The 27,777-nt window shown below is 36.4% G+C and overlaps 1 protein-coding gene across 5 annotated transcripts in view; it reads left to right on the top strand.

Moving 5' to 3' along the window:
* LOC308068438 (sodium channel protein type 2 subunit alpha-like) overlaps positions 1-27,777 on the top strand; it is a 70,294-nt gene that overhangs the window by 34,895 nt on the left and 7,622 nt on the right. For 4 of the 5 annotated variants that reach the window (XM_080399061.1, XM_080399058.1, XM_080399059.1 and 1 more), the window contains 9 exons: positions 852-1,208; positions 2,794-3,273; positions 16,742-16,862; positions 17,223-17,377; positions 18,024-18,197; positions 20,336-20,458; positions 25,263-25,544; positions 26,063-26,116; positions 27,165-27,302. In XM_080399061.1, coding sequence (XP_080255187.1) covers positions 852-1,208; positions 2,794-3,273; positions 16,742-16,862; positions 17,223-17,377; positions 18,024-18,197; positions 20,336-20,458; positions 25,263-25,544; positions 26,063-26,116; positions 27,165-27,302 — 1,884 coding nt within the window. The remainder of the gene's footprint in view (positions 1-851; positions 1,209-2,793; positions 3,274-16,741; positions 16,863-17,222; positions 17,378-18,023; positions 18,198-20,335; positions 20,459-25,262; positions 25,545-26,062; positions 26,117-27,164; positions 27,303-27,777) is intronic. The other variant, XM_080399060.1, reaches the window with a different exon arrangement.

The raw sequence follows: 27,777 nt of genomic DNA, 5'->3' as shown, positions 1-27,777 counted from the left end.
ATAGCTTTATATTGCATTTTGCCTAAAGTTGATTACATGTCTGGATTGACTTCTCCGTCAATAATAGAATTCTGTGTTTAACTTCACATCTATATATTTTAAGTTTCATGCCATGAAATAGTATTTAGATTTAGATTCTTTTTGGTATTCTCTTTCAATTGTCTGAACATTTGCTGTGTCTTTCCAAATAATTGCGTTTTGTCATTTTGTTTCAAGTTGTACTTTAATGTAACACTTTTCATTCTCTGGTTTTCTCAATGTTGACAAATTTTGTAAGACACATCACACTTATTTTAAATGACAGAAAAGACATTGTTAAAGGTGCTTGCGAGTAACTTGTATGCCTGTCATTAACAACTCTAGCTTGTTTCTCTTTCTAGGAAAACCATGTCTTCCATCTCTGCCCGTTAAGATGAGAGAGATCTGGAAGTGTGTATACACCTACAATCCTGTTAAACTGATCATGTTTCATATGTGCGGGTGTATTTTTAATAGTACTCTTAGAGTTAACTAAAGGAAAAAAAGTGTTGTTCAACTTGTCCAGCAAGTACAACTTGTTTATAGATATCTAAAGTGACCAAAAGAGGTAAAGTCTCAATTGGAGACTTTGTGATAATTGCAGTGTAATTCAAATGAGCATAGAGATGGCATTTTTGATTTCTTATGACTTGCATCAGGGCTTAAGACCGCTGATGTCATTGTAGATAGAATTGGAAAAAATTTACCTAAAGTTTCTAATGGTTACAGGAGACATGATTTAGACACAGGGTAACTGAAATATGAAATGTATAGCAATAATTTCATTACAATTAGTAACACAAATACCTGTATGCTATTATTCTGTTTTGCAGCTTCGAGTTTTCAAATTGGCAAAATCTTGGCCAACTCTAAATATGCTGATAAAAATTATTGGCAACTCAGTGGGGGCTCTGGGGAATCTGACCCTGGTGCTGGCCATCATTGTGTTCATTTTTGCTGTGGTTGGGATGCAGCTGTTTGGGAAAAGCTACAAGGAATGTGTCTGCAAGATCTCCAGTGACTGTGAACTTCCACGCTGGCACATGCATGACTTTTTCCACTCTTTCCTGATTGTATTTCGAGTGCTGTGTGGAGAATGGATAGAAACGATGTGGGACTGCATGGAGGTCGCAGGCCAAACCATGTGCCTTACTGTCTTCATGATGGTCATGGTGATTGGAAACCTAGTGGTATGTAATCAGTGGGGATTTTTAAAAACTATTAGAACATATTTCCTATTTTTTATAATTTTAAAGTCTGAGAGAACTGGAGATGGACATTAGGAGATCATGCAATTCATTTGCCCTTTCTCTAAACCAGGTTCAAATACACCTTGATCATTTTTGAAAAATGTTTGTCTACCTTTTCTTTTAAATCTTCAGTAAGTTTATAATCTCTTTAGTAAGATCAGTGCTGAATTACACTTAGAGTTAAAAATACCTTTTAAAAAAATCTACCTTAAATCACCTTTTACAGCCAATTAAACTGGTCTCAATAGTGATGGAAAATAGTTGGTCTTCATGACAACATCTATAATACTTCAGGCTTTACTGTTTCCACTTTTAATCTTCTCTTTCTGAAACAAAATAAGTCTAGCTGTTCAATTTTTTCTCATATGTGATGATTTCTAAACTACTTATCCCTTTTGCTGCTGGCCTCTGAATTCTTCCCAAACAGCATTTTGGATAGAGACACAAATACCAAATAATGTAGAATCATTACAATTCCATGTCTTACACCAAACATTCCTTGTGGTACAGCCCGAAGTGACACACAAAATTTCTGTACCAGCATTGCTTTCCTGATGCAGCCTATATGCACTTTTCCACAGTGCTTCCACCTTGCAGTTTTCATATCTTCTGTATATGTACCCTTCATTTTTCATAACCAACATTTTCAGAGTAGTGCATCAGAATTAAATGCGGTAATGATTTTGAATGATTTCACCAATTTACCATGGTTATGCCTATTTGTAGTTCTTTTTGGTTGAGTGCTAGCATCCCTTCTCTTTTTGGTATCACCCATGAATTTTATAAAGTTTAAATGGACTAATGTGAGAGTCCTGTGGTATACCTCTAAAATGTTCTTTAAGTTTGAACAAGAAGAATTGACAAACATAATTTAGATACTATTTTTAATCAGTTTTGCACATGATGTTGTAATTACATCTAGTCCAAATTTCTCTTGTATGTTTGTAAAATGTCATGCAAGAAAGTCTGAAATAGTTTCCTAAAATTTAGGTGTGTCACATTTGTGGACTCTTTATCTCTTAGCTAGTTATCCTGCACAAAACAAAAAGAGACTGATATATTCTTGGCAAATACATAAGTTTATTATTTTCTGAATTAGAGACACTGAAACTATGGCCTGCTGAACTGTAGAAGACTGGGGTCTCTCTGCATTCCCCTTGTCTATGAACACTGTAGTGGATCTAGCTTGCATAAATTACTACATCATGTTGTATCCTGCTTGCTTATCTCATTCTCCATTTTGAGGCACAGACCTGAACTACTTCCAGTGTGGAGAAGAAAGTCAAGTAACAGCTCAGATTTTCACCTGTTAGTCAAGTTAAACATGCTAAAAATGTTTGTGGCAATTTATAATAAAAAATGGGGGACAGGGATTATGGACTGGAAAGAATAGTAGGAAGGTGAGTTGAATTAAAGTGCTAGCTGTGAAATAAAAATTATGTCACATTGAACATCCCATAATGGAATTAATTTTATGACTTTAAAATAAGAGATCCAGTATATTTTTCTCCTTACTGTCTTGTAGGTACTCAACCTCTTTTTGGCCTTGCTGCTGAGCTCATTTAGTTCAGACAACCTTGCTGCTACAGACGATGATAATGAAATGAACAATCTACAGATTGCTGTGGCAAGGATTCAGAAAGGCATAGATTATGTGAAGAGAAAAGTGCGTGAATTCATCCAAAAAGCCTTTGTTCGGAAGCAGAAAGTTTTAGATGAAATCAAACCTCTTGAAGACCTAAACAACAAAAAAGACAGCTGTATTTCCAACCACACAATAGTAGAAATAGGTAAAAACCTTGCCTATCTTAAAGAAGGGAATGGAACTACCAGTGGCATAGGCAGCAGTGTGGAAAAATACGTTGTTGATGAAAGTGATTACATGTCATTCATAAACAACCCAAGTCTCACTGTGACAGTGCCCATTGCTGTCGGGGAATCAGATTTTGAAAATTTAAATACGGAGGAGTTCAGCAGTGAGTCAGACCTGGAAGAAAGCAAAGAGGTAAGAGTATTTCTGTATTTAAAATTGATGCTTTGCTTTTCTTCCTAAGGTTTCTAGTGTTGAGTTCAAATCTCTATTTAATTACTCTGTAACAGCGTATACCAACTTGTAATGGCATTTAAGGTAAATTGATGGAAGGTTGTGGGTTTTGAAGAGATGGTAGTACAGTATTGCATTTACAGTAATGATCAAGATGCGTAAGACATTTTTTTTTAATTAATATTTTTTTTCTATTTTATTGTGTTAAGTTAGCAAGAAAATGAAGCAATTTAATAGCCCTGGAGACCAAAAGTCTTACAAAATATGTGTGGGTTGTTGGAGTTTCTGCATGCTTATTTCATTAGTGCAATTTATTTACTCTTCTGTCTGCTTTCTGGAGTGCCTCCTGTCAAATTAACAATTCATTCTGATACTTTTAACCTATTTGATGTAGTCAAAATACATCTAGATAACATTATAATTACATTTGACTACTGCACCAACATCACCAAATGATTTCATATAAATCGCCAATAATCTTTCTGATAGTAGCAGAACCACTGAAGAAATAATGGCCTTATGGTAAAAAAATGATGAAGCTTTATGTCTCAGTATAAGATCCTTTTATGCGGCTACCCATTGCCATTTTCAAAGCTTTCAGATATTTGAATCTGTTACCTACTGTGACCATAATAAAATTTACCTCTTTCTGGCACAACGTGCTGCCAAATGGACACATCCAAGCTAGGACTTAGTGAGTTACAGTGGGTGCTGAAGCCATTAGTATTGTGTTAACCCAGTGCTCTGTCCTGCACAATTGTACGTGGTGGAGGCACATCTCCTCAAGTGGAGTAAGTCTATACTATGCTTAATACCAATGCTAGTTCATTCAGCTTTAGCATGTGTATTTTTTAACAATACTGCATGCTATAGTGCAGACATAAACTAACGTAAAGGTTTTCATAAGTGATATCCCTGCAATTGAATCTGAGGGTATAAATATGAGTAAGATTCTAGCAATTCTCACCCTGAGATCCTTTTCTGTACAGACTGTATCACACATTTAGTCATATTTTCTTGTTTCTTATAAAAAATGTCTTTATTTATTATTATGGTTCTTTTGAAAATATTTCTTTCTGCAGATTGTTTGTATTAGTATTTCTCTTACTCTTCAAAACCATGACTTGGGTGTAGAACAAAGCAGAATTTATTGTAGTTTAACCTTTGATTGCTCTCTGTAATGAAGAGGGTATTTATATGAAAGTTTCTTGGTCTGAATGTAGGATTTTTGTTGATTGTATTTTATCTTTGTACATAAGATAAGAAAAGGAGTCCTCTTCAGGCGCCTTTACATCACATAGGGCTAGTGCATTGTTCTGTGTTCCCATTGTTCTGCTGTTCCATTGTTCTATTGTCCCATCCTTAACTGTTTCAAAACTCACTGCTGCCAAAGGAGCAGCAAATTCTACTGCAAATCTGGTCAAATTCCACCTATCTGTGAGATCATCCATAATGATTGCATACCACAGTAGTGGCACAAGTTATTCTTCTGTCTTTTTGTAAATCACGTAGTTTCTTGTTATACACCTGGTCCTTCTGGGTTTGTTCTTTTTTCCTGCTATTCTTATGTTCAAGTCCATCTATGACTTCCAGCCCTTTCCCTGCTTAGCAACTAGTGATAGCCAAAGGATGTACTGAATGTTTGGGAATAAAGTGTGTTAAGTTTAAAGTTCAGTACTAGGTAAGACAATACCTTGGATTTCTTTATCACAAAATATTTAGTGCTTAGTGGAGTAACAAATACCTATGTCATTCTTTATTTGTCTGTAAAGTTAGTATCATATTTTTATCAGTGTCAAGGGTGCTGTCGACCTAAACCTATTTTTTTTTATAAAACATTCTAAATGCCTCAATTGCAACGTGTGAAGAAGATACTCTTAGTTTATTCTACAGATATATTGTAACTGGCAATGATGCTTCAGATATTACTGTACAAACAGTATGAAAAGAAAATCTGACACAGATACAGTCAGATGTTGACTGTGAAGTCCCAGTATGATCATGAGTATGCACTCAGGAAACCTCCTCTCTTAGTTTCTTATTTTGTTCTCCCACCCATATCATATTAATTCTGATAATGTTACTGATTCTGATACTGCCACTACTCATGGTAGTAGTAAACCATGTTTTAAATTGTCCTATATACCTTTCCCATGCTTGTTCTTTTTTAAAAGTTATGAAGTTATGTATGTATTAACTGAAGTTTTATCAACCTAGATTATAGCTCTGATAATTTTTAATTGGCAACTTTTCTGTAAAAAGTAATTTGGAAGTTTAATTGGATTCTACTAATTTAGATACTATATGTCATTAAAATGACTGAGAAAGAAGTAACTTAAATATTTTCATTAGTGATTATTGGATTAATTAGCTGATGAAGTATGTTCTTAAAACTGTAATCAGGACTGTTCTGTACTAGTGCACTATTCTCCACTTCTTATTCTGAAGCTGCAATTGTGCAGAAAATAGTTTCTGATACACTAAACAGTGGTGGCAAGAAGGAACGTGATGTTTGGTAGTGCCTAATGATTAAGGCATCTGTTTGAGAACAAAATCTTTCCCTGCTACAAAATCTGTTTATAATTTTTAATGTGGTTAAAATGTATTAAAAAATGTAAACAATTCATAAAAATATAAAATTAAAATTTATATTAAAAAAAATTCAGTGGCTACAGTGCAGAAACTGCCTTGAAATAGGGACCAAAATCTGAATTTCCCGTTTGAATTCCCTGATCACCAACATTCTTCCTTTTCTTTTTGTAGCCTGCTCAGTCTTTAACTATTTACTGCACAAGAGCATTATGTCAGTAGAAGAGATGGAGGGTGTAACTTATTCAGATCTGTTGGCTGGTGGTTAGCAGGACTGAGTATGACCACAATGACAATGGTGCATCTGTTTCTTCATTGTATAACAGGATGGTATGACTGCTGACTGTCTTGATTAGCCAAATCTTTCCTTTTCCTGATGGAAGGAATTCAATTGGGTGGTTCTACGACATGACAAAAATATTGGTTTGAATTCCTATAGGGAAAATTTTAAAGTCAATTACCCATATTTGAGACATGAGCTCCAGTCATTAAGCTTCGAGCATAAAAGAAAGGCTTTCTCCTCCAGATACAGTATTTAAAAGAAAATGATGTCTTAATTTCATTCTTGGAGGCACTTAATCCTGTAAATGTGTGTGTTAATCATGCTTCAGGAACTGCAAATTGATCAGGCGGTAAAACAAAGAAATACATATTCACAGAATGGCCAGGGTTGGAAGGAACTGCTGGAGATCAGCTAGTCCATCCCCCTGCTAAAGCAGGTTCACCTAGGGCAGGCTGCACAGAGTTGCATCCAGGTGGGTTTTTAACATCTCCTGAGCAGGAGACTCCACAGCCTCTCTGGGCAGCCTGTCCCAGTGCTCTGTCATCCTCAAGGTAAAGAAGTTTTTCCTCATTTTGAGATGGAACTTCTTGTGTTGCAGTTTATGCCCATTGCCCCTTGTCCTGTCACTGGGCACCACTGAAAGGAGCCTGGCCCCATCCTCTTGACACCCACCCTTAAGATATTTAGATGCATTCATAAGATCCCCTCTCAGTCTTCTCTTCTCCAGACTGAACAGGCCCAGCTCTCCCAGCCTTTCCTCATCAGGGAGGTGCTCCAGTCCTCTCATTGTAGCCCTCCGCTAGACCCTGTCCAGTAGTTCCCTGTCTCTCTTGGACTGGGGAGCCCAGAACTGGGCACAGCGCTCCAAATGCAGCCTCACCAGGCCAAACTAGAGTGACAGGGTCACCTCCCTCCACCTGCTGGCCACGCTCCTCCTAATGCACCCCAGGATCCCACTGGCCTCCTTGGCCACAGGGCACACTGCTGGCTCATGGGCAACTTGCTGTCCCCAGCAGTCCCAGGTTTGTCTCCGCAGAGCTGCCTCCCAGCAGGTCAGCCCCCAGCCTGGACTGGTGCGTGGGGTTGTTCCTCCTTGGGTGCAGGACCCTACACTTGCCTTTGCTGAACGTCATTAGGTTCCTCTCTGCCCAGCTCTCCAGCCTGCCCAGGTCTGGCTGAATGGCAGCGCAGCCTCCTGGTGCGTCAGCCGCTCCTCCCAGCTCTGTATCAGCAGCAAACTTGCTGAGGGTGCACTCGGCCCCTTCATCCAGGTCACTGATGAGTCAGTTGGACAGGACTGGACCTAGTACTGACCCCTGGGGAGCACCACTCGCTACAAGCCTCCAGCTAGACTCTGTGCCACTGACCACAACCCTCTGAGCTTTGTCATTCAGCCAGTTCACAACCCACCTCACTGTCCACTCATCTCAGCCACACTTCCTGAGCTTACCTATGAGGACGCTGTGGGAGACAGTGTCAAAAGCCTTGCTGAGGTCAAGGTAGACAACATCCACTGCTCTCCCCTCCTCTACCCAGCCAGTCATTCCATCACAGATAGTCTTGGTCAGGCATGATTTCCCCTTAGTGAATCCATGCTGACTTTTCCTGATAACCACCTTTTCCTCCACATGCTTCAAGATGACCTCCAGGATGGTGTTCCATCATATTTCCAGGGATGGAGGGGAGGCTGACTGGCCTGTAGTTTCCTGGGTCCTCCTTCTTGCCCTTTTTGAAGACTGGAGTGACATCAGCTTTCCTCCAGTCCTCAGGCACCTCTCCTGTCCTCCATGGCCTTTCAAAGATGATGGAGAGTGGCTTGGCAATAACATCTGCCAGCTCCCTCAGCACTCGGGGGTGTATCCCATCAGGGCCCGTGGATTTGTAGGTGTCAGGTTTGTCTAAATGATTCTAACCTGATCCTTCTTGACCAAGGGATAGTTTTCCTTTCTCCAGGCTTCTTTTCTTGCCTCCAGGGTCTGGGAAACCAGAGGGCCGGCCTTGGCAGTGAAGACTGAAGCAAAGAAGACATTCAGTAACTCTGCCTTCTCTGTGTCCTTCGTCACCAGGGCAACACCTCATTCAGGCACGGCCCACATATTCCCTAGTCACCCTTTTCCTGCTGATGCATTTGAAGAAGCCCTTCTTCTTGTCCTTGGCCTCCCTTGCCAGATTTAATTCCAAACACACCTTAGCCTTCCTCATTGCCTCCTTGCATGTTCTGACAGCATCCCTATATTTCTTCCAAGTGGCCTGTCCCTCTTTCCACATTCCATAAGCTTCCTTCTTCTGTTTGAATTTTGCCAGAAGCTCCTCGTCCATGCAGGCCTCCTGCCACCTTTGCTCGATTTCGTATTCATGGGGATGCACCGATTTTGAGCTTGGAGGAAGTGATGCTTGAAAATTAGCCAGCTCTCTTGGACCCTCGTGCCTTGTACAGTCATAATGCATGGGATTCCTCTAAGCAGGGCCTTGATGATGCCAGCGTTAGCTCTCCTGAAGTCCAGGGCTGCAATCCTACTTGTTGCCCTGCTTCCTCCACGCAGGATCTTGAACTCCACCATCTCATGGTCACTGCAGCCAAGGCTGCCCCAGCCTTCACATCCCCAACCAGCACTTCTTTGTTTGTGAAGACAAGGTCTAAAAGCACTTCTTGCCTCGTTGGCTTCTCTACCACTGTGTCAAAAAGTTATCATCAGTGCTCTGCAGGAACCTCCTTGGCTGCATGAGCCTAGCTGTGTTTTCTTTTCAGCAGATATCAGGGAGGTTGAAGTCCCCCATAAGCACAAGGGCTTGTGATCATGATACCATCTGCAGTTGTCTGTGGAAGATCTCATTGACGTCATCTTCCTGATCAGGTGGCCTGTAGCAAGCACCCACACACTGCCCCTCATTTCAGCCTGCCCCTTAATCTTTACTCATAAGCTCTCAGCTAGGGAGAGGTTGATACATTCCAGTTGCTCTGTCACACAAAGAGCAACTCCATCACCTTGCCTTGCTGGCCTGTCTTTCCTAAAAAGTACACAGCCATCCACGACAGCGTTCCAGTCATGTCAGCTATCCCACCATGTCTCTGTAATTCCAATGAGATCATGGCCCTGTGACCACACGCAGATCTCTAATTCTTCAGAAATCAGTCAGGAATGATCTAGTACCAAGTAGTTTTGACTGGTCAAGCCTGAAACTCTTCTGAGCACAAAATTGCTTACTCTTGCAGAAGTTGCAGTTGGAAAACTGAAAGAAAATGTTTAAAAATTTGAGGCACCTTCAAGAAAGCACAGCAAAGGTGTTGCGAGCATATTTCTTAAGTGCCTAAATTTCAAATAGATTTTAATCACAAAAGTGCATATTTGTTATCTTAACCCTAATTCCTACTCTTCACTAGATAATTCTTATCCACCGTGGCTTTTGATATCGAGAAAAGTGATGGCTTATTAGTCACAGGCCCCACACTCTTGTCACGAAAATGATCAATAGCAAAAGAAGGCATTTTTTAATTTTTAAAAAAGTGACTACAAATGGCTTTTTGTTCAAGGCTTCCTCTTTTTTGCCATGCCATAACGTGCCTTGCATTTCTGCCCTCTCATGTTTTCCCATTTATATGATTCTGCTGTTGCTGAATATTGATCTGCCAGTCACTTCATTGCTTATACCATAAATTAAAAGAACTGAAATTAGAAACTGCCACCAAATCACATTCAATTAGCAATATCCCAAATGAAAGGCAACTGAGGCATCCATGTACTGTGAAAACACTGCACAAGATAGCCGGATGCTAATGAGTGTGTGTCTATGTGCTTTTGCTTTTCTTTATGTATAAACATGCATACACATATTCACTGTGGTATAGGGCAATAAGCTGAATTTCTACAAAGTAATTATAATTTATTAGTAAGTTTTAATTAAGTATATTAATGTCTGGTGAATTCTTTATTATATCAATCAAGTATTTTGATTGAAATGTTAACTAGATTATGCCTTTCTAGAAAGAATACTTACATTATTGTACATGCTTGTAGGTCTGAATTTGCAAGAAACTTTCTAGAAAATTGCCTGAAACCTAAAATAGAATTAACTATGAGAACATTGTGTCCATAAGACTGGTAGCAGGGGAGTACAGTGTAATAAGGGAATTAGAAAAAAAATACTAAATAAAACTTCACCGTGGAAGTAGTGCCATGAACGAATATGGGGCTGCTGTGCTGAGTCTGTTGTCCTATATGTAAAGATATGTGGACCTGAGCTGCGTTACTGCTATCCAGTGGAGAAACTATAAAAATGATTTTTACTTTTTTGGTCCTGAAGTACTATGGGGATGGTTTATGTAGAAAATTTTGTAGTGCATGTATAGCTGTGTAATAATTAGGTTTTTATGCTAAGTGTAACTTCTAGGCTAGTAATTGCACCAAGATAGACCAAGTTACAAGATATTTTTAAATGCCTTGAAAAATACGGGTTCTTCTAATGCTGTTGCAGACACCTTAATAATGTATATTTTACTTTAAGCAGTATTCAGTGCAAAAAAAAGCAGAGGTGCTGTATCCTGAACTTCATTTCCTACCATTCTTACTTCTCACAGGAGTAGAACCAAGCTGGATCAGTCAAGCGGGCAGCTCTGGTGCCTTTTAGCGAGGCAGAGCGTCGTGTCACCAATTTTACACAGGTTACCTAAGCAAGTTATACATCTATATGTATATAGTATATAATCACTTTTTAACGGATATTGACTGGCCTGCATGCTATTCAGCTATGATCCTGTCCCATTCATTGCAATAAAGTACAAACATGCACAGCTGCTCTCTGCTGAGTCACGGGACTCGCACCACAGCATGGTCAGGCAAGATTGGCAGCCCCAATATTTCTGTGGTTCAGATGCTATACTTCCCATGATATTTTAACAGTATTTTGCAGTGCATGCTATGTACCATTCCCAATCTTGATGGTAAAGTTTTCAAGATTCTATTTTTGAAGGGGTTTATTTCCTTTTGAAAGAATACAGAATATGTAACGCATAAGCTATGTTTCTCATCAGAAGCGTATATAAGTCCATCTGTAAATTGTGTTGTAATGAAAAACTGTTAGCTGTTTTGGAAAACTTTCATACTATTCTATTTTAGCTTATAATGGAGGTAACTTGAAACTCATGAAAGTCACATTTTTATTTTCCCCAATTTTTTTCTTAGAAATGCTTCTCTTCAGTACTTGTATAAGCATTAAGCTATTTCAGAGATTAATATGCAGTACTTGAAGCACCATTAAGCATGAAATTCATTTAATTTTCACAGTCAAAGCATGTGACCATCATTTGGTAAAAAAGCTCATATAAAACTGGTATTTGGCTGGTCAAACATTCAGAGATCAGTTCTGCTCTTACTTACGCCCACACTTAGAAGTGTAGAGGTGCAAAGAGAAAACTGATAGCAAGATCTGGCCCAATGCAGTCTTACCATAGCTCTTTAATTTATACTCAGAAATTGACTACCTCCCCGAATGTTGTCTGCCCTGAGAAGCTTCAAGGTTCAGCAGTCTAGTAAATAAGCTACTGATTTTGAACCACAAGGTCCCCAGCTTCAGCAAGATTTACATCTCACCTATTAAACATTGCCATAATATTTACAACACCATAGTTGGATGCTGATGCTTTCAGTTTGGTAAATCAGTAGAGTTAAAATATACTATTGCATAGCTTTTTTTCTTATATTTTCCTTATATTTTGTAAGGAATAATCTGACAAGTCATATTTTGATTTTAAAATATTCATTATTCAAAATCCTTTGACACTGAAGAATTTAGGCTTTAGATTGTGAATTGCTCACATCATATTGGCATACTGTGATTCATAGCAGATATAAAGTTGTTAATATTAGAGTTCATTGGCGTTCACTTGATTAATCTTTAAAAACACCAGTCCCTTGCTCTGTTTCAGAAATATTCTTTCGATATTGCCTGTGTGAATTAAAGAGCCTTTTAAAGTAGCTTCCAGTGAGAGTGCTTTTTCAAATATTTCCACTGCTACTTACGATGCTTTTGCTTTCATTCAATGTTCTTGCAAATATTTTCTTTGTGAAATGCTGGTAAATAAGTAGATCAAAGGAATTATGAATAGCAATAAAGTACAGTGGATTGTAATTTAGGGATCCTGTTTTTTTGCAATATTTGCAAACAATAATAATCACAGAATTGTTTTGCTTTTACAATATTCTGTTTTTTTTTGAACTGATGGAGTCATTATGCCTGACTGTATAAGCACTAGAAAGAGTGAGAACCGGATTCCACTTAATTATACCAGTGGAACTGCAATGATATTTACCACTTGGTTGATTGTATAGGTGATGTAGCTGTACTGAAGAAGACTGGATAAATTTGGATATAATGCCATTTACATCACAGAACATCTCATTTTCATACTGACATCCACACAGCACTGAAAAAATAAAACCAATATATTTTCCATTATTTAACGTTTTCACAGGTATTTGGGAGGAAAGGAAATCAAAAGCAAAACCAAAACGGTGGTTTCTCTTGGTGCCATCTTCCTGCTTATGTCTGTTCTGCTCTTTGCTCCTTCAGTCCCTTAAATTATGATTTCAACAGCTATTAGTGGCTTCCTGGCCAATCATGAAATTTCAGGCTTTGTTAAAAATGTTAAACTAAGCTGTTCAGCTACTCTCAGATCATCATTTTTGAAAGAAAGAGAGAGAGAAAGATATGTTAGAAGCTCAAAGTGGCCTGGCTGTAAGTGAAGCAGAATTGTATGAATCTATGAGATGTTGAGGTTCAGAAAGTAATTATGTCAAAAACTTCCTGACCTAATTTTGGCTGCTGCTTTTTGCAATGCTGCTCTGATAGGCAAGCTGCTTTCCACTTCCAGTTTCTATCTTGAAAGCTAAACTAAAATCTGTATCTCATACTGTACTGTATTGCTGACTAAAGCATGACTGGCAAGGCTGTTGGTAGATGTGACCTAAAATATCTATATATCTATATATCTTTATGATAATCAGGATACTGCTGCTTTAGAACCATGTAAGTACTTTTGTCCCCTTACTGTCTTCTGTGAAAAGGAGATGGAGTATGTGGATTCTGAGGGTTTTGAAAAGTAGATTTCTCTTAAGAATAATTTCCTTAGCATACTATTCAGAAAAAATCTAGCATCATAACTCTTGAAGAGTGTCTAATACTTGACCCTGATAAATCTCTTACAATATGGGTGACTGAATACTTTTGAAACCTAGAACCATGGTATAAAAGAGGCTTGAAAAGGACTTAGTGTTATATCAAAGATAACGTTTGGGTTTGAAGATTATCTTGTTTCCACATGTTCATTTTTCAAAAAAGCTCTATACATGTTAAGTATATAGTGTTGCCTAAATCCAGTAATGCTGGTGAACAGAGTAGAATTTATCAGGTACAAAGGTAACTGAGATATGTTAAGATAAAGAACCGGGACATACACTACATATCTAACATACCAGGGTCTGCAGTTAGGGGGGCAGTCTAGCTATCCAGCTGGATTTCATATGTGAACACTGGCAAGTCACAGTAAGTGGCAGAAAAAGTCTTCTTATGTATTAAAAAATATGGACAAAACATAATCAGCAATAACATGGTCCATTCCCAGGTGATGTCGTGTTGAATACGTAGAAATCAGTACAACATCCCTGGGTCAGTTGCTTTATAATAGAACAGAAGTTCGCTGTAGAAATAGGCAATTGTCACTGTGAAAAGTTTTCCTAGCATACTGAACTTGATTTGGTAAAATCTTGAGATGTTGTATTGTAAAACCTTCCTAGCTGTTTGTAATGCATACTAAATTTTATGAATATTATATAGTGTGCCATACAATAAATACATTGTTAACAATAACAAAGAAAAACAAAAAAAGAGTAATTATTTCTGTTGAAAAATTCTGATTTTTTCTTCCCCAAATGATACTGGATTATTAGAGATTGCATTTATTAAATAATTTTTCTAATATGCTTCTTTATATACTGATCGGATTGGGGCCAAATTCAGGTATGATAGAACAGCATGCTAAGGAAATACTCTGTTACACCAACAACAGAAGAGTAACTGAATTATCAGTGGGATAAGGCATTTAATTGTTTCAAGTGTCAATGTGTCTCAAGTATCTTCTTGTGTCTTCAATGTGTTTCAAGTATCAACTGCTGTTGATTAAATTTAGGATTTTTCTGTTTAGCTTAACTCCTGTGATTATTATTACAGCTCTTTAAAAGAAGCATACCAGATTTTCAGTGAGAAGAGACTTGTATGATACAACTCGCCATACATACTGCCCCACATAAATAAAGATGGCTTTCTGATGTTCCTGATAATTGACTGTTCTACTGATCACTTTCTACCTTTTCTACCTGATTTTTTGGTCTCTCCTTATAGTGGATATCTCTAATCTTTCATCTTGAGTTAACTGTTAGTCTTACACAATTTTAGTAATAGGAATTCTTTAGCCCTTCTTAAAGTTAATATGCTGATTACATTAACTGCGTAATATCTGTGTTACTGAACTCTTCATTTCCTTGTAAAAGAATGGACAGTAGGTCTTTTAAATTTATGTTTTAACCTGTTCATAGTTTTTGTTTGCTCTGCTACTACTACAGCATTCTGCTAGAAATGCTGTCCAGATCGGAATGATGCAAGCAACATTTTAAGAAAATGCTACATAATCAAACAGATAGTCACTTCTGAGTTTAAAAATTCTTTACTGTGTAGTATTGATAAACATTAATTTTTAACACTACATACAAATTTCTTTGGAATGTACCTTGCGTTTATGGTATTTCTGGCCTTTCCTTAAACTGATGATTGACTTCCACTAATGTTTAAATGCTGTGGTCCTTACTTGAGGACTACAGTATTTATCCCATACTTTCCAGTTTCTCCCTTTTAGAGGCAGTATTCCACAATGACCAAACTGCCATGCATTATCTATAATCTGAATACTTTGCAATGGGAAATGTGAAATAATAATCTGCAGAAAAGTGTGCATCCATGTCTTTGTATATTGGACCTAACCTCGTAGATTCTAAATCTCATGCACAAACATGAGACATGAATACATAAGCTGGGATTTTGAAAGAAACATAAAGGAAATGGGTGCACAGATATCACTGAAAGTATGTGCATAATACATCCCACAATACATGTTTCCATTTGTTTGGTCTTCCTCTAAAATGTGGGCTATGGTGTACCATGGTACACAAAAATCAAAGTTAAAAATCACAACACAATATACTGTCAGTGTGATTTGATAAAATTAGAGTGGAGGATAAAGGAATTAATCTTTTTTTGTTTGAAGAACATACTTAATATTGTCTGCAATGTAAAATTCCATTGAAGTCTTATGGTACTTTCTGTATTCACATACTAATAATGTTTAATTTCCTTTACAAAAAAAGTATAGAATTTGGATCTTGTCAAACATGTTTTAAAGGAATAATGCCTCTAACTTAAGTTTTAAATGTCAGCAAAGATATAGCTTTAATGTTACCACGGACCATCTCTCTGTCTAATATTAATACCCTATAGACTGTATTCTATAATCTGCTTACATCATTCCCTTTATAAAATTAGCTACTTATCAATGCAGCCATTTTACTGATGTTATACTCCACATAGTGATAACATTAGAAGAGTCATAGAATGCCATGATCAAACTACTTTTACTTATTATAGTACTCATATTTGTCTGTTGCCAGCATAATGCAATGGTGTGAAAGAATCACTTTGAAGATTTGGATTATTTGCAGTATTGTTTTATGACAGTATTGTTTTAAAAGCATTTCTTTTCACTTTAGTCTTAAAAAAATAAAGATCTTTGGGGGCTTTTATAGTGATTGGACATGTATGTGTACTGTACCAAAGTAATAAGTAGTTTCAAAACGCACAATAAATTCAGAAAATGCATTGGCAAGTGAGAATGCAAAATATCAGCTACTGCTCTTAAAGTAATGTGCTGCTCATTTGGAAGTAAAGAGGATTAAACTATCCTATACAATTAAAAACATGTGTTTTCATGTCAATGATAATGAAAAGTTTATATTAAAACTTTTTAGATTTTACAGATTTGATAGAATAACATTTACTTGAGACATGAAAATACATCTGTGTAGCTTGCTGTTGGTTTGGTCATGACGTTGGAAAATTATTTGTATTAACATATGCTATCTGAAGTGTAATCCAAAATGCAGCCACATGATTGGAATAACTAAACAATATGAAGTGTGGAAGGCTCCCATGCCTCTTACTGAAATTTCATTTCAGAATTCTTATGTGTGGCTCAGAATAGTAGTCTAATAAATTCTTCAATTCCTTGTATGAAAATACCAAAATATTTTCAATAGGAAAAATGCACATGATGTAGTTTCTAATCTTGTGACCTCACCTGTAGTAGAGCAGTTTGGCATTATAGATTGTAGATAAGAAATTAGTTTAATATCAGAGCACGGAATACATGCAGAATATTTTGGTATGCATTTCAAACATGAACTATTCAAAATAAATAAAACTGAAAAAAACAATTATGTGGGGTTTCATTCACAGAAATTAAATGCATCCAGTTCATCAGAAGGCAGCACTGTTGATATCGGACTACCTGCAGAAGGGGAACAGCCAGAAGCAGAACCCGAAGAAGTTCTAGAGCCAGAGGCTTGTTTTACAGAAGGTAGGTGAAGTAAAATATATGTGAAGTGATTAGACCTGACTCTGTCGATTTGGACTGGATTCTATTTTTATTCAAAATCAAGAAGCAGCTTTGGGACTATAGTTGTATTTTCTGTTTGTATTGTTTGTATTAGTAACTCCTTCAAAGGTACTACTTGTGCTCTCTCTGTCCTTGGAAGGTATTGTAAGAATTACAAAGCTTTAACTTTAAATATTGAAACAAAAATCCTTTAACAGGAGATGCTTATTTACAAGAATCTATTGCAGTAGCACTGAAATAAGCCAGATTACTTCCACTCATTGTGATTCCTAATAAATATTTACCTTATACTAACATCTCAAAATCTATTATCACATTTAGGCTGCGTGCGGAGATTCAAGTGCTGTCAAGTCAGTGTAGAAGATGGGAAAGGGAAAATCTGGTGGAATCTGCGGAAAACCTGCTACAAGATTGTTGAACACAACTGGTTTGAGACCTTCATTGTCTTCATGATTCTTCTCAGCAGCGGTGCTCTGGTAAATTCAGTGTGGAACTATTGTATCTATTTTAAGCAGCAAGCAATTAGAATTACAGTTAATGATAAAGCTGCACATAAAACATCAGAACTTGATATTCAATTCATAAATGTTCTAATATCAACATATATATATCAACAAGCATTGAGCATGTATTGTAGGATACCTAAGAGTGCTCACAGGCTATGCAACAAATTGTTTGGCAAGTTCAAAATGTAGTGTTAATGGAAATAAGAAATTAGTTATATCAGACTGGTATTCACATGGTTTCATACTGATGATAATAGCTTTTTTTTTGCCTTATACACATTTAAAATAAACCACAGTTGAGCTAGGAACTTATCAACAGCAGCTTGAATTGTGAAACTGAGATGTAAGGTGCCAATGTGATTCCCTCAGGTATTTTACCAGACTGATGTTAAATCAGGTGCGCTAAGTACCGAGGTAATTAGTTCCTCATAGCAGGAGCAAAATACAGTGTACTTGCTACACTTGAGTCAACGCAGAGTGATTCACTGTCAATGTAGACATTTTCTTTTGAAAAGGAGTTTTTAATCTTTGTTATTCAAAATCTTTCTTGGCTACTATATACCACACTGCAAACTGTGACAACATTTAATGATATCTTCAAAAATCTTTTTCACAGGCATTTGAAGATATATACATAGAACAACGTAAAACTATCAAGACCATGCTGGAATACGCTGACAAAGTTTTTACTTATATCTTCATTCTGGAAATGCTTTTAAAATGGGTGGCTTATGGCTTTCAAACCTATTTCACTAATGCGTGGTGCTGGCTGGACTTCCTGATTGTTGATGTATGTATTCTTTTTCATGTCCTGTACAACAAGCTCTAAAAATCAGAATATTGTTTTCAGGGTAAGCTTTCTGTTCTATTCAATGGAAACTTTATTTTAAAACTGTTGCTGTGGTACAGTTTACAATTCTGTTCAGAAAAGAAAAAAATATTTAGATATACTTATCACTCCAGAGAAGTTTTGTTGATGTTCTCTAGTTTGGTCAAGTTGTAATGCTTTATTGACATGATGCTTTTCACTTTTTTTTTTTTTTTTCATGGCGTGGAAAGGATGCTGTTCATCCTCTTCAGTTTTTGCTGTATATGGAGCTTAATTATTTCAGAGCAATTTCTTAAAAGGTTTCTAACATTCTAATCAAATACTGTAAGTGTCCTGTCACTCTATGTAGTACGGAAGGAAAATACTGGTAGGAACTCTCAATTCCATTGTACTCTTGCACTTTTCACTGCATCACGTGGGCGATCTTAGAGAGACACTTGGAGAACTGTAGATGAGCTCCCTTAGAATGGGTTCTCAAATGGTTTTCAAAAGGCTGCACCACCAAGGAGGAGATACACTATGCCTGAAGGAGACCTAATGAGAAGTGCATTGTAATTTCAAGTATACATGCTCACCAATGTATGCACAGTACTGGGTAGCATAAATGGAAGTCTGCAGATCTTTAACCATATAGGAGATGTTCATTTCCCTTCCATCCCCAATAGCCTTACTGCATCTGTCTGTGCTAATAGGCTGTCTCTCAATTGCACCTATGTAATTCCCATGGAATGCAAGGTAAGAATCTGTTTTGAATCACTTGTTTGTTCATTCCGAAAAGCAGCAGAATTCTATAGAAATCACACTGTATCTCCTTAAAACTATGATATGATAGACCATGAAGTTTTTACTACACAGAGCTTGGAAAACATTATAACTTTTACATCCATACCAGCATTGCAAACCCTATGATAAAACACGACTCTACGCACACTTAGTATCCTGTGATTGAGTCTGTACCAATGTAAAATATTTGGCTCAATCATCTGATGTGTAAATTACTATGCATATGACCAGAGCTTTACAGAGACACCATGAACAATACTTTACACTGTCATTATATGTTTATAGTATTTATCAACAAATATTTAATTCTTATTTGATAGTCTGTGTTTAGTTACTTTTGTGAACTTTATAAATAACTTGATTAGTTTTCCATGGCAACCTTACGCTGGTGCATTTTTTTTCATGGAAAAAATTAATCTCTGAAGCATGTTTTTTAGTCTTTAATCAGAGGATGGAACAAAGAAAAAAGATTAATTTGGAAATGAAAGAATTAAAAGAGAATAGGAATGATGTAAGGGAAGGTCATTAAATGGAAAGAAACAGAAGATTGTTGGATGTTTTTTTTCTTTACTAGAGCCACTCCTTCCCAATGGTTTACTATAAATATATTTCTAAGGATTATTGATGAAGGATAATTGTATTATTTATTTTACAGCTATTCTAGTTTATTTACTCATCTGCCTGCAGACCAGACCAGCGTTATGCAAGCCAGAATTGATGAAGTGGTTGAAGGAGTCACAGGGAATGAATGAAGTGTGGTTATACCTAACAGTGAAGCTTCTACCATTGTCTAACAAACAGTTGGATATCAGTGTTGATTAGTCTGGTTAAATCTGAACACCACTGGTAGCTGTGGCTGTTGAATAAGATTTTCTGGAGACTAGAAAGTTACATTTGACCGAAGGCCAGGTCTGGCTGTGTTTTTTGAGAGCTTTTACATTCCCATCAGGTTCTGAAGATATCATGGGAAGTCCTAACCTAAACTCATCATTCCAATTCACCCAACTTTTGGGATTTTTCTTTTTGCGTGTGACTTCATTTTTCTTTAAATACCACCAAATGTTGACCAGTTTATGTGAATTTAAAAGGCATTTTTATACCATTCTACCAACATGATTTCACCAACAGGTACCTAGAATATACTCCTATTCTACTTTGTCTGACTTGAAAGATCTTTCTGCATTATAGAGGGTTTCCTGGAGAAAGAGGTCCAGCCTTGAATCTTCTTGAGAAGTTCAGGACACATCATTCCCACCATATGTATTGAAAGGATATACAAGATGAATGAGCAATATTGCCTTTCTGTTTTTGTGTAGGTCTCTTTGGTTAGCTTAACAGCTAATGCCTTGGGCTACTCAGAACTTGGTGCGATTAAATCCCTTAGGACACTAAGAGCTTTGAGACCTCTAAGAGCCTTGTCGCGATTTGAAGGGATGAGGGTAAGACAAAATGAAAGAATCAGAAATAATGCATGCATACATAGAAAAAATGCATGCAGAATAATCAACGGCAAATCCATGCAGAAATGCTACACTATCATCCTATATATTTTACATTTGTCACTAACATATAAGCAAAAGTCTTCATCTGCTTATATGAATTCATGTGTTATCGCACACATTGTTACACTTATTTAGGCTCCTTGGCCTTTCACCCTTTTTCATATTTTCCTGGAGGGCCGAAGGATTTATCAGCTGCATGGATCTATACAATGTTACTACAAAACTGGATTTATCCCATATAAAAAAATGCTGCTGTAGTCAGAAAAGTTTTGAAAAAGCAATACTTCTTCACAATAGTGTGTGCACATGTACACACATATGTATGCACATAAGTATTTCACACAAGTATAGAATACCATGTGTAGTCTATCAATATCTTTTAACTTACTGTTCTGTAAATATTGATTGGGAATTTCTGTTACAATTTAAAATTTTTGTGATTAATTCCTATGTCAATAAGTAAATAGGCAGTGTTAAAATACCTTCTCTCTTTCAGATTAGAGCTATTGCATTCTATTTAAAACAACTTTTCTAGTATACCAAAGATGGAGCTGGTTTTATGATTTCTGGCCTAAATTGGTTGCTTGCTGCTTTCCATGTTGATTTTAAAATGTTGATTGTAATCTAGAGAGCACTGAGCATCCTGAAAACATATCAGAAGACTTTTGCTGACAGAGTTGGGTATATTTGAAGAATTACTGTCCCCAGCTGTTATCCCCAACTGGTATCGCCATACCAGTTACTGCAGCTGAGACCCTCAGCCGCCCAGCTGGGCACTCTCATGTCTATTCCAGTGCAAAGTGAAATTGATTAGTTTAGATCACTTCTTTAGTGCACTGAATGGACAAAGACCTTATGTGTTCTGCTATGACGTGAAAGCTCTAGAAGGGTCTCTTAGGGGGAGTAGTTAACAACTAGAGATGGCAGATATTTCTAGCTCCAGCCACAAGGAGATGTCTGATTTACACCTTCAGAGTCTATCTGTCTGCCTTGGACATATTGCCACAGATCTGATCAGCAGGTGCACCTGAGCTGAAACCCTATTGCTAACTAAAAGGGATCCTTGTGGGAGCTCCCTGTGCAGTCACTGATCTTTAGCACCACAGGTTATAAGCTGCTTAGCAAATTTATAAGTCATCTACAAATTAGTGAGCTTCTGAAGAAAATGGGATGCTCTGTGTGTGGCAAGTAAAAGACTTCAACTAGAAAGGAAACAGGATTTGATGAAAGGTTATAAATTCAAATAGAAAATACCACTTCCTTGCCTCCAGCAGGTTTCTGGAACTTTGCTGAAGCAAATTTTAAAATTTGGGATGTTTATATTCGATATAAGGCCTATCTAAAACATCAGTAATATCTCACTAAAAAAACACATTAGCTGTTGTTTTTCTATGAGAATGATGAGGGAAAATGAGCCAAAGACAAAATATGTCACTTTTTATATGCACAGTTGCTTAATGTGGCAAGGAAGAAACAATCACTTTGTCAAGAATGTTAATGGGAAATTGTCAATCCCGTAACTTTCCTGTTGGTATAAACTACCTATTAATTTTATACTGATCTGCTAACTGTAAAATACAGTAAAAATACACAGATAAGGAGGAGATTTATGACTTTAGCAAAAGTTACAATAAAAAAAAAAGTTAAAATAAAAAATAGTGGATGAATTCAGTTAAGTTCAGACTAGAAATGCAACCTATGTTTTTATTAGGCAATCAACCATTGACATTTTCCTATGGATATAATGAATTTTGCCTTATTTAAAGTAAATAATTTCAGGCTTAATGTCTTTAAAGGTAGAGTAGCTCAAGCTGGTGAAGAAATTAATATGAGAAGATTTTAAGGTCTGATACATGGAAATTGAAGATGTCTGTTCATAACATAGTAATATCATTGGTGTTTCACATCTGTGAACTGAAAATATGACAATATAGTATGGTGCACATATTTGCATAAGCACTTAAAATTGCTTCTAGTGAGCATTATATTTCCTCCATACAGCAAGAAATTCCATTCTACAGATCTAAAAATTTTAATCCACCATACTGTTCTCTAGGATCAGGGCTTGCACCTGCCCAAACTAATAATTAATAGAAAACATTGCCCCTATGGAAAACATGGTGTTTCCCCTGCATCTTCCCACCACTAGTATTGCTAGGAGAAATACATTTTAATTTGCACTTGGGATTTCATGGCAGTAGCCTGTGGGAGTATAATTAATCTGTCTATGCTCTGTCCCAAGCAATGTCACTCACTGCTGTATGGTGCTAGGCACATACTACCTTTATTTTAACCAGTAAAGAACACTTTTAATGTCTTTCTAACACTTTCCCTGCTTTAACTTCTGTCAGGCCTTGGCCTGTTTTCTCACACTCCTGCTACCAATGGAGGCTAGGAGGTGTCTGGATCAGTGTTTTCAGTAATGCTCAACAGTACGTTTTGAGTGTCTTCAATTGATTCATATTACAAGCCGGTTCTGCTATAGCTTCAGGAATCAGATTAAAAACAGAGAAAGTAGGTCAGCTGTAGAAATCCAGCAATTACAGAAAGAAGAACATGACTGGACCTGCAGCTGTAGCAGAAAGAGGAACACAGTTCTCGGGTGTAATGAGACTGAAAGCTCGAGGACAAATATTTTCACTTCATTAACTGTCCTTTTATATCTCAATAATTATTCCTGATGGATTATATTATTATGTTTAAGAAATCTGCTTATATTTTTAAGTAGAAGAATTGAGATAACTTTAAATAAAAATAATGTAAAAATAACAGCACATATATTTGGAAAATATACCCAAACTGGAAAAAAATGATGTCACAATTTATTATTCCAGTCAAACTTCCCACTAAAATCAGTGGGTTCATGGATTTCCAATTTAAACTAATTCAGCATTATTATTAAACTATTTGTTTATGTCAAACTACTCCTCATCATGTTTCACAGTCATGTCGTAGAGAAAGCTGAGAGTACATGTCTGTCAACATAAGTCAGCACTGTTGAAATAGTCACAAGGGATTTATCCGGTAGTCTGGGAACCCTCTGTGCCCAGCTGTTGAGTCATAAAATGCTGTATTACTTTTGCTTATTGATTTTTAGTAGGTATTGCTAAGGAGATTTTTAGTATGAGTAAGAAACTAATTTGCTCTCTTTTTTTTCAATTTCCCCATTAGAAATAAACATGTATTACAACATGCGATTTAAAACACGTGGCAAAAAAACAAACAAACATGGAAGCTTTGGACTTCATCCACCATTCTGTGCTTTTATAAAGTCATAGAGTAATTTACATTGAAAGGAACCTAAGTTGGTCCAGCTCCTAAATTTAACATAATGACAATTTCATTGAAGTCCTATAGGATCTCGAATATTTTCCAAAGTATGTATCATCCAAAAGAGGTATTGTTTTGGCAGGAATGGAGCCCTGCAAGTTGCAAGTATTTCTCCTTTACATCAGCCTAAGTCTACTATGTGCTATACATGGTGGTGGTTCATCACCTACTCTAACATTGAAAGGGCTTATTTTCTATTCTGTAAAATGGCAAGGAATGACAGGTGACCTACCTAGATGACTAATTTTACAAGTAATTGATTTATGGAACATATTAATTGTAGATGTAAGTGTAATGCCAAAATATTTTTCAGGCTTAATCTACATATTTGTATTTCAAGTAGAAACAAATAGCATGGTGTGCTAGAGGATCTGCTGTAGTACCTACATCATATAAAGTAAATGAATTATAAATAATCTCTTCTATGTAATACCTAATGTCCTGCATTTTTAAAACAGAATCTTCATTAGGGTATAAGGACCTGATTTGGTTGTTTTGGCAAAACTGGCAGTGGTGATCCATAGTTATTAAGTTCTCTATTTTAGACTTACTTACAAACACATTTAAAATAGGAGTTAACTAGTTTAGGAGTTCATCAATTCTATCATTAAAGAAATAATTCTCATTCATAATGGACCTACTTTCTCCCTATTTTTTCTTCACCATTTTATTTTTATTCTGGCATGTTTTTAATCACTGCTTGTCATCATACATAAACTCATTTTCGTAGTTTTCTTTCCTGAAACCTGATTTTCCCCAAAAATAATTTGGGAATTAAATCAAGTCTCTTCCTTTTTCAAGTCTTATCTGCCACTTGTCTGAATGCTACCAGCTTTTCTGTGCTCAGACACTCAGCTGGCTTCCTGGTTTGAACATGTCTTTTTCTGATTTTATGTAGAACCATCCGAATGAACATGCGTACATCCCTGAGTTTTCTTTTATTTAAAAGAACTCTTAAAATTACTTTCAATTAAAGATTTGCTCAGCAACATTGATTTTGAATCTTTATCTAGCAAGCATGTAATAAAAAAAGATTTATTGTGTTTGATGCAATCAGTCATTAGAAATATTATGAAGATAATTTGGCAGACATACATTAAGTAAATATTCAAAAAAGAATTAATTAACAAATGCAGATTTTTTTTCTGTTTGGCTTTTTTTTGGCTCGTTACCTGTTTGTTCTTTTTCCCATTCTTTAAAGCTACTGTTTGTATGTTTTTCCTCCTAAACATGTTGATGTTTTATCTTTCCTCTATACTGCTTTTCTCACTTCTTACTCTCAACAATTAAAAAAAAGTAAAACTGATATTAGAGTTAAAATAGAGTGTTTAAGAAAGGCTGATGAAATATTTGTAAAATACTGGTGCCTGTGTTCTTACACTCTTTCTCTTTGGTGTCATCTATATACTAGGTGGTTGTGAATGCCCTGTTAGGAGCGATTCCATCCATTATGAACGTGCTTCTTGTTTGCCTTATATTCTGGCTGATCTTCAGTATCATGGGAGTAAATCTATTTGCTGGAAAATTTTACTACTGTGTTAACACTACAACTGATGAGAGATTTGATATCAGCCAAATCAACAACTATAGTCAATGTGAGGAGCTCATAAAAAACAACGAAACTGCCCGATGGAAGAATGTGAAGGTTAACTTTGACAATGTAGGCCTTGGTTATCTTTCTCTGCTTCAAGTGGTAAGTCACCACTCCTTAATTTCTGTTTATCTTTCTGTATATCAATTGTTGTTACAGTAAAAAGTAATTTTTCATTTAGAAATTTTATTACATTTAGAAATTACAAAGTGTGGGATAAATCCATGGCTCTACAGAAATAATATGAAGCATATAGGCTATGCTGACTATAAGAAAAAATACATAATTCAAACCTAATTCGCCCTAGCTGCATTGAATCTGTATCAAATACACCTACTTTGCTCATACACAGAAAATAACTTTTGTATCAGATATAACTCATAATGGATAAAAGTTCTTAATAGATGTTGTGTCCTCTATAGTCAGATATTGGAATTTGCTTGCAACTCTCATATATGAATAAAACATAGAATAGAAGGCAAGAGTTATGTATTAACATTTCTCTGTGATGGTGTTTATGATAAGCACCAAGGACACTTGGTCTTCAGCTCTTAAACAATGTTTCTGACAAGCTGTTTTCCAGAAAAAGCATGAGGTAAACACCAGTGTTCTCTTTATAGGCTACATTTAAAGGATGGATGGATATCATGTATGCGGCTGTGGATTCTCGTAATGTAAGTATAGCCCCTTGACTCCATTTGTTTTGACTGTTTGCTCCAAGATTTAACAATGTAATTTTTTAACATCTTTCAGGAATAACAGTAACAGTGAGAGAACAAGGAGTTATTATAGTTTTGTAGTTAAAGAAAAGGGAAACCATAGAAAAAATACGAGACAAAGAAAGCAGAGGAGCAGTCCTAAAGGATTCCATGTTCTGTATGGTGCAGTTGGACCAAAATTCCTCTGTTCCACAGCAGATTCCACTATTTCCATGAAATGCCTTTTCCTCCTCTCATTATGTGTGCTGAGGCGTTATTTGCATTTAGAAAGAGGCACCAATACCCAGATTACAGATATTTTTTGTAATACTGATCTTGTTTTAAAGTTGAGACTTCCACTGTGCTGTCCAAGTTGCCTGACTTCTTTCTTCAGGGAACAGTTCCTATTCTTAAGTCGGCCTGTGCCTTTTCGTACCATTTTGCCTTCCCCTTGCTCCCTTGGTGCAACTTGTCCTCTAGTTCTAAGTAGATGACTGAATAAACTGTACTGGTAGGACTCCAGCTTTTTTTGGTAAGCTACACTCACAGCGGGAAGCCTGTTGTAGTATAGTACGTGTGCTTACTCTAAAGACAGCTTGGATGCTTCTCTTCTGTAATCCAGCACAGTTTCCTAAGTGCCTATAGTAGTGAAAGCTCCACAAGCCCACATCAGAGGCCTCTCATGAGATACACAGAGAATTTTGCAGCTTCACACGCTGGTGTTTCTGGTTGTCTGTAGACACAGACAGATGATACTATACTAGTTTAAACCAGTTGTGTCTTCAGCATTTATTCTATGCTCATGTAGGCCAGTTACATTTTCTTAAATGTAATATGAGGTTTGATAGCAAAGCTCTCTGTCAAGAATGTAACTTCATAGACTGAAGATCAGTGGAATGGATATGTGGGAACTTGACCATAAGAAGCAAAGATCAGAGTGACAGAGCCCTAAATTCTATCCAGCAGATTTTTGATTCTCTGCTCACAGTTAAACTAAGGCTTAGTTTCTATGCCTTTTTTGCAGGTTTTGGATCAGCCTAAGTATGAAGATAACCTGTACATGTATCTTTACTTTGTCATCTTTATCATCTTTGGATCATTCTTTACTTTGAACCTTTTCATTGGTGTCATCATAGACAATTTCAACCAGCAGAAAAAGAAGATAAGTACTTCATGATTATTATGGAAAGAAAGCTAAAAAAAATGCTTATTTTTGGTTGTCAGAAAATGACTTTATTTGTAAAATATTATTTTTCTATTTTATGATAAATTACTATGTGTTCTGCATATTAAATAGTTTACATTATTAAAGCATATGATTTTGCTTGATGAGGGTTTGATGGACAAGTGACAACATATGTCTTTCCATGGTTAATGAAATAGTAATCTTTGTAAAGATGTGGATTTGGGGCTGAAGTCTGTAATAGACTCATAAAAAGGAAAAGAAGAGGTTCTGAAATATCAGCATCTGGATACCTTCTAATTCTCCTTTGGTATTTGGCCAAAATTTAGTCTAGAGGAAAAAAAAAAAAAAGAGAAGGGGATTGGAATATTTTATTAGTTTGTGCCTCTGTAATAACTGATGGAATTTAGTAGAAGAAAGATAAAGCACCTCTCCTTCCTCTGTACGAGCCCTC

This window comes from Falco punctatus, assembly GCF_963210335.1.
Source record: "Falco punctatus genome assembly, chromosome: 8".
NCBI classification, from domain to species: Eukaryota; Metazoa; Chordata; class Aves; order Falconiformes; family Falconidae; genus Falco; species Falco punctatus.
Note: the sequence above shows the minus strand (reverse complement) of the source record. Positions and strands in the feature narration are given on the sequence as shown.